Source organism: Morone saxatilis, unplaced genomic scaffold (assembly GCF_004916995.1).
Source record: "Morone saxatilis isolate NCDOM2014 unplaced genomic scaffold, NCSU_SB_2.0 Contig6, whole genome shotgun sequence".
Lineage (NCBI taxonomy): Eukaryota > Metazoa > Chordata > Actinopteri > Moronidae > Morone > Morone saxatilis.
The window spans coordinates 12,922,945-12,930,737 of record NW_023340206.1 but is presented as its reverse complement, the minus strand read 5'-3'; the positions used below and the strand labels follow the sequence as shown (position 1 = coordinate 12,930,737).

The window sequence follows — 7,793 nt, the reverse complement described above, 5'->3', positions numbered from 1 at the left end:
TGTGTGTGTGTGTGTGACTGATATGAGTTTGGGTTTTATGGGGGTGCGAGGATGAGGTTGCACCCCCCACTGCTTCCCCCACCATTGCCTCTGACCCTGGGGGGCAATTATCTTGTGATGTGGGCCCCTTGCCCGCCTCTTCCCACCCCCTGGTCGCCCCCATCTGGTCCCCTGAGCCCAATCCTGCTGCCATGTTGGGGCAGCCGCCGCACCTGCACCCCGGCCCAGATTAAAAGCCCCCGGTCTAATTTTAAATCTGTTAGCGCTGGCCTTTTCTTAGGGGGGAACAAGACTAATCTGTTCCCATAAAGGGCCCTTATTCTTTCCCCTCTCCTGGCTCCCAGCGCCGACAGACCTGCTGCTGAATTATTACTGGCCAAGCATTCGTCATGTGGGGCCCGCTGTTAAGTGCGTGGTGGCAGCGGCGGCAGCGGCGGTGCTGCGATACGTAGCCCTGCACGCTCATCCTTTAGCCAGCCTCATTTCTCTGCTGTCTAATTAAGGTGTGGAGCCCCAGTACCGGCATATCTCTACCTCGTCCTATTATTCACGCTGCACATTGACCCCAACACCAAGATTCCTGCTGCACTCATCAACTCTTACAAATTATTTTCTATTTTCGATTGACAGGTTTTCTACACATCTTTGACTTTTCTGTTACAACACTGGACCTTTGATTTTTAGGATCTAAGTGAAAATGTAACTTGAATTGTCTTTTTATTTGTTTACATTTGCTAATTTTTGTTCGGCAGACAGAAGACAGTTTATTTTGCTTTAACCAGTCAGTAGTGACGGACGTATCGTTTTGTGTCAACACATAAGTTTCTGTTGTTTTCCAGAGAAGTTAACTTAATGTTTGCCATGTTGAGTTCTTATTTCTGTAAATCCACATCAATCACATTCATGCTTCTTGACACATTCTCAATCCTGCCTTCGAAGTGCTGATTGTCCTCAGGGAGACAGCCATAAATGAGCACAACAACAGACCTTTTTCCACTGCAGAAAAAAACTGAGATGTGAAATGATATGAGAGATGTGGACTGAAGCTAAAAGCTAAAATATCCGTTCGGCAACTGTAGACATGCAGTAAACAAAACTTCAATGATAAGTAATTTCTTCTTTCAAATTCCATTACTTTTGGAGGTTTTGTAGAAGCTGTTTTTGGAAGGACTGGATCGTTTTTGGTTCATGATTTCCTTCATCGTAGAGATTAATGCAGCAAACAATGGCCAAAGACTGCAGACATGCACAGTTGAGTGTGTAAACACAAACAGGCCAAGATGCTGACCCTCTACGACAGACTGCCAAAGGTCAGTAGCTGGCATGAGGGGAGGGCGGGAGTACGAGGACACAGGAGGCCCAGGGGATGGAGGCACATGGCCGCCAACCACCTCCTCAGTCCGGTGGCCAAGAGGCCGGATTAGCATCGCTGTCACTTCCTGTCTGCTCAGGCCTGCTAACAAGCTGCGTCAAACAGAGCCTGAGCAGGCCTTGGGTGCTGGTGTTGATGCGCCACTCGACACATAATTAAAACAATGAGCTGTGGCGCCAAGAACTAAGGACCGAGGGTGCTGCAGCAGTGCTGGCTTAGCCAGCGAGCCCCTTTGGGTGCTCCACGATGGGCAGCATGCCCAAACTTAGCAGCCCCTTCAGCGGTGGCATCAGCTGGGGCACGGCACCGGGCGACCATGCCAGCTGAGGTGATGACGGCTGACCGCAGGCAGCCAGAGGTTAATGGGAACGTTTAGAGGATGGCTGAGTCTTTTTGTAGTTTGTACCAGGGAGAACGGGATCCCTCTGGCACAGCAGAGCTGGCACGGTTGGTGTTCATCCACACTGTAACCACCCTCCGAGCTTCACAGCTTAGTCCCTGTTCTTGCTGTCCCCTGTCTTCAGCACTGCAAGGGACACTTGTCAACAAGTATCTCTCTTCATAATGAAGCATTGTAGTGCTGAACAGGTGTGGCAAGACGTTGTATTTGCAGCAATGAGCTGCAGCCCTAGAACGATTAGCACCGACAGTATCCCCTCCTCATCCTCGCTGATGTTAATGAGACCTGGACCGGCCGTCGCTGTGGGCAGACGTACGGGGAGGAGGATGAACGGGGGATTGAAACGAGAGGGAAAGGAGAAGATAAAGAGATGATGACAACAGTTGGAGATGGCGGGGCTCGGCCCTGTCACATATCTCATGGGACGGGGGCGGCGCCGGGGAGGCGAGGTGCGATCTCTCCGAACATAATTCCTCCCTCCGGTGCGACTGGGAAGTCGACAGGGGAGGGGAGGAGGGTGGAGGAGAGAAAGAAATGGAGGTGTTTAATACTGACGGCCATACTAATGCACCTCCCTCCCTACACCTCCTCTTCCTAGCTCTATCCATCCATCCTCCTCCCAGTCTTGCTATCTTTTCTCCTCCCTTTCTTTCTCCACATCCATCCCTTTCAAATTCCTTTCTCCTCTTCCTTTTCCGATCCCTAAATTTCCTTTTCTATCTGTTCTTCCCCCTTTTCTTGCTTTCTTCATACCTTTCGCTTCTGTTTTCCTTCCATCCATTCAATTCCCTGTCCTCCTCCTTCTTCTTTCTCCCTCCTATCCATTTCTTGTCCCCTCATTCTCCCAGTTTTCCTCCCTCCATCCATCCCCCCTCCCAAACCTCCAAACAGGACCTAATTGGGAGGCGGAGTGGGGGGCCAGACCTTGACAGACAGGAGGTCAGCGTAATTGCTGCTGGCCATATTTAACATTAAGATAATCAGGCCATTAATTACCCTTTGGATCATTAAATCAGCCACTTGCAAAATGAAATTTCGGCCTCTATTACTCACTTGAGAGACCACGAGGGGAAGGCATTTTTCCATCCATCAGCCTCCCCTCTCCCCAACCTCCCCTCTCTCTCTGCCTCCCACTCCCATCCCTCCTGCCGCCTGGACAAAGCCTCCGCTGGCCTTTTCCCATACCTCAACCTCAACCTATTCCTCTTCTTTTCCCTCTTTTTACACAGGTTTCTGTCGCCGCTCTTTTCAGGCACTTAGATGAGGAGGAGTTGTGTCATGTTAGCAATTTATAGTTGAGATTATCGGTGCAAATAAAGGCTTGATTTCAGGTATTTAAAGTGATGTAACAGAATACAACTTGATTAAATCTAAACCCCAAAAGGTTCCCTTTTAACTTGTTTGTTAAAAATCATTTAAATTACATCTTTTTCTTTGACAAATTTGTTTATTTTATCAGATCTTTTTTGTAAGAATATCTTGATCTAGAGACTAACAAAGGTTTTCACCACATTTCACGCTCTATCATTCATACGACTCATTTTCTGTTATGAACACTGACAGCCTGTTTCTTATGCACCCAAGTGGGACATGTTTCATTTCTGCTTTGACATAAACAGTAGAAGAAGCAGCCACAGACCGATCTGCTGGCAATAAATCAGCTAGAAGCCAGACTTAGGTAGCTTTGTTTCATACTACGCCATCACTTACTGCATATTCTTCACTTTAAAGAAATTTTACTATGAAACCAGAGGTGGCGACATTTGTGGTTAAATAACATCGCTGTACCAAATATTAACTCCAGATAGTTCGCTGCACTTCTTGTCGAGAGGCAGTTTAGAAACTTTGATTGCACAAAATAATTTTCATGACATGCTTATCACAAGCTTGATAAAAGGAGCTTGGAGTACCGGGTTGAATTATGGTATGGTACCAGTGGAGCTTTGGTTCGCCAGGAGGAGGACGTTTTCAGGCCTTGGGCTAGGACTGAGTGAGGACTACAGGGGGGCACCAGAACCAGAGCTGGGCGAGAGCTGGCAGGGGATCTGGGCTCATCTAAGACCAGACATGTTTCAAACAGTTTTGAATGTTTTAAAATTCCTACATATTTCACATTTACAACAGTAGTTAAGAAACAACACTTATAATTAAGAACTGGTGTCTAGCCTCAGGTTTACTCACCACACAGGAATGATCTCTAATACTGGTGAAAATTTTCTTATAAATTATAATTACAACTAAGAGCAACACATGATAATATTAGCGGCCAAATATCAGCAGTTCCGTGTATTTAAATGTATTTAATCCTCATATGTTCTAGTGCTTGTTGACGTCTCGCAGGTTGATTTGTAATTTAAGAGGAGCAGTGAGTGAATGTAACCTCGGTACCACAGCTTCTACATATCATTTCATAGACTGTCACTGGCACTCCATAAAGCTGTCATAAAACCTCCACGCCTTCCTCTCACAGTGTGTGTGAGGAGGATGCATGGATACATTTATGTGAAAGATAAAGACAGATGAAGACGAGGAGGGAAAGAACAAGAAGTTTCCTTTCAGATTTTAAATTAAAATAAATTAAATGTGTGTAATCAGTATTTTACTTCCATATATTGAAGAGGATGTGACAAGATTACATTACTTGACATCTGTTGATGCAAAATGTGAAAATGTGTGAGTTTGAGGCAAAACTGTAAAGTTCTTTATGTTGTCTTGTGTTTAATTTTCACACTATGGGTCAGCAACGGAGTCCCTGAGATCTAGATGTTGATATTCTGCTGTTTTATTTGTTTATAGGGCCCCCTAATTCCTCGTCGTAGATCTAGTAATGTCATTAAAGGTTATATGTGAGATTTAAATCATTAATATATCTGAAAAAAACTGTAATCTATATACAGACACAGAGTCACATGGTGTCGTCTCTCCCCTCTGCCTGTGTCTGTATCCGCAACCTCGTCTGTGGTTTGGTTCCAATAAAACGGCCGGCTCTGCTCCGACTCAGGAAAACTGCTCGTTTTTGACATCTAACGCTCGGGGGTGAATTAAGGATTTATTTCCACCAAACCAGAGTTGGTGATTGTTGGAAACACTAACAGAGACGCTTTTGGCTGATTTTGTGATTTTTTTTCTACAATACATTTATTTGTCTCTTCTGAACCACATGAGGCCACTGTGTTTCCATAAGTTGCTATAATGACAGAGAGGGGGATGATATGCAGCTAAACAGGTTTCCATCAGTATTCATCACATCTTTTTTCCAGGAGTTGGAGGGAGGAAAGAAAGGAAAAAAGAAATGGAGAGACGGCTGGAGAACAACACAAAGAAAAGAATACAGGTAGAGAGCGAAGGAGAGAAATGACGGAGGGAACAGAGAGACAGAAAGGAGGGATTTATGGAGGTGAAACGACAAACCGCGAGCCACTTAAGGAATGGACTGATAAATACTATCGACAGGACAGAGAGAGGAGGGAGAGAGGGAGGAGAGAGGGGGAGAGAGATGGAGCTGCAGTGGAGCGTTGCGGGTTAATTGAGATAATATTGACCTCTTCTCTAATCTCTTCAGGGGGGGAAACATGCTTCAGATTCATAAATAAATAGGAACATGAGCAACAATAAAAGCATTAGTGCTCTGACGGAGGAGGGCTAATGGCACGTCAATACGCAAAGATCGCTCTGAGTGTGTGTGAGTGTGTGTTCAGCATCAGTGAGTCAGTGTGGCTGCGTTACAGTGCAGACGGATGTGTTTTACATGAGTGTGACTGCAGCCAACACTTTGTCTGTATGTGTTACTCTTATAAATACTTGTGCTTTCTAATTAATAGGAATAAAGAGTCATATGGCACCCAAACAGCTCAGCGAATGAACAAAACGCACTTTAAATGCACAAAATCCTGAGATGCTTGTTATACGTACAGGTGCAGACAAGAAAGGTGGATTCAGACAAAATGCAAAGCAAATAGTCGCTGTGGATTGTTAGCACACATTTGATCACTTCTAATCTACATGAGCTTTAACAAGGAAATTGTGAAATCATTTTTGACTTCAGACACTAACCGTTTCACAATTTGTGTGCTCAAATTTAAGAAAAATGTATTTGTTCTGACATTCATTCACTAACATGTGTTTTGTGTACCAGATCTGAAGTCGTGTATTGATGGTTTTCTAGTAGTAGGTGAAGGAATCTCTGCAATGTGCAAGTGCGTATGTTTTTAAAATATGTGTAACTCGAGTACTTTTACTGGATATTTGTCACTTTACTTTGTAGTATTTTTACAGTGTCCAATCACTGCTATGCAAATGAAGAATAAATATATTTGTTTGCATGTATTTATTGTGTTTTGTTGGGTTAAAATGTGTCTGTGATTGTGAGCATATCTGTACACACTGTGTCAGTGTGTGTTGGGGGTGGGGGGGGGTCATGTGGGGAGTAATTATAAGGTGCTTCTGTTGACTAATGAGCGTTGGGGGGGTGAGTGCAGGGGGGAGGACGGGGAAGTCGATCTTTATGCGGTTGGCAGTCAGCTCTAATTTGTTATGATGGCTGCTGGCTTCCCAAAGCTGCAACGGCCGATAATTACATAGCACACACACACGCAGGTACACACTGATCAACACCAACGTCACGCTAAAGTTCACCGATTTGTTACTATCCCCTGTAGTCCACAAGACAACAGACACACACACACAGAAACACACAAACACACAGAAACACAGGTTTGGAGGCAGTTCTGTCAATATCCAACACATCCAGTATGAACCCTGGTGAGTCTGAGACACTGAAACACTGCCCCCTGTCTGCAGCTGTCAGCACTGCACTCACACAGAGAGACCAGTGGTGGAATGCAAACAAGTATATTTAATGCTGTACCTAAGCACTTTACTTGAGTATTTTCTCTTTGTGCCACTTTACTGCACAAATGAAGCTTTTTGCACACAAAACATGCTTCTAAAATATGATGTTTAATTATAAATTAAACTACCCAGCAGCATACTTAAACATTACAACCAGCGACTGAAATGAACTGTTCTGAATTCTACCTTCTGTCCCAGACTTAACAACCATTGTCCCAATTTTAAGCTCCTTTTTTCGTTTGAACGAAACTTTGTTTCTGTAACTCGCATTACTTTGTTGACCCACTCACGGAGCTCAAACTATTTACATATAAGCAACAGGAACAACCCAATCCAGACATCCAGAGAGAAAGAGTGAGAGAAGCTCTAACCTGCCCCTGCACACGACCCAAGAAAAGAGGTAGAGACCCCGGCACTGTTTGGCTGGGATTACTCTAAGCAGCATGAATGGGAATTAATAACACTATAATATATTCCTCACTTTTTCTCTGATGGTTTGAGTAAGTCACTTAATTTGTTGTTAGTTGCTTTTTAGAATAAAAGTCGCTCCAGTGAATTTTTTAAAGACATAAATGAAGAAAACTACTTGCGAGTACGATCTACATTTAGAGTCCCAAACTTTCTGACACACACAGAAAGAGGTTTCCTACCTGCTGGCGTCTGGTCCAGGTTTGAGGTGTCCCTGCGTGTTGGCCTCCCACACGCTGTTGGCGAGCTCGTTGCCGATGGCCGACATGACCTTGATGAGCTCCAGCGGCCACTCGTCCAGGTCCAGAGATCGAACCCTGGACAGGTGGGTGCCCAGGTTCCTGTGGATGCCCGAGCACTCGATGCAGATCAGGGCCCCGAGGTTCAGACTCGCCCAGTCCGGGTCTGGATGAGCAGAGAGGAAGGCCAACGCATTTGTCAGAAGATAATATTGTGCTATGTGGAAAACAACTTAATGCACAAGTTTTTATTTTTATTAACATCCGCAGCTTTCTTACGAGTCGAAGCTAAGAATTCTGGGTAAATGTTGACACTTTTCAAACTAAAACACTCAAATAAAACTTACTTGTCCACCAACTTTGTCCACCCAAATAAATGCACATCACACCGTATATAAAGAAAGTTTCTTTCTTTCTTTCTTTCTTTCTTTCTTTCTTTCTTTCTTTCTTTCTTTCTATCTAT

At 44.5% G+C, this 7,793-nt stretch overlaps 1 protein-coding gene across 1 annotated transcript in view; it reads right to left on the bottom strand.

Moving 5' to 3' along the window:
• LOC118339688 (arf-GAP with GTPase, ANK repeat and PH domain-containing protein 1-like) overlaps window positions 1–7,793 on the bottom strand; it is a gene marked incomplete in the record, with an annotated part of 77,244 nt that overhangs the window by 15,042 nt on the left and 54,409 nt on the right. The window contains 1 exon segment of the mRNA XM_035677387.1: window positions 7,274–7,496. Coding sequence (XP_035533280.1) covers window positions 7,274–7,496 — 223 coding nt within the window.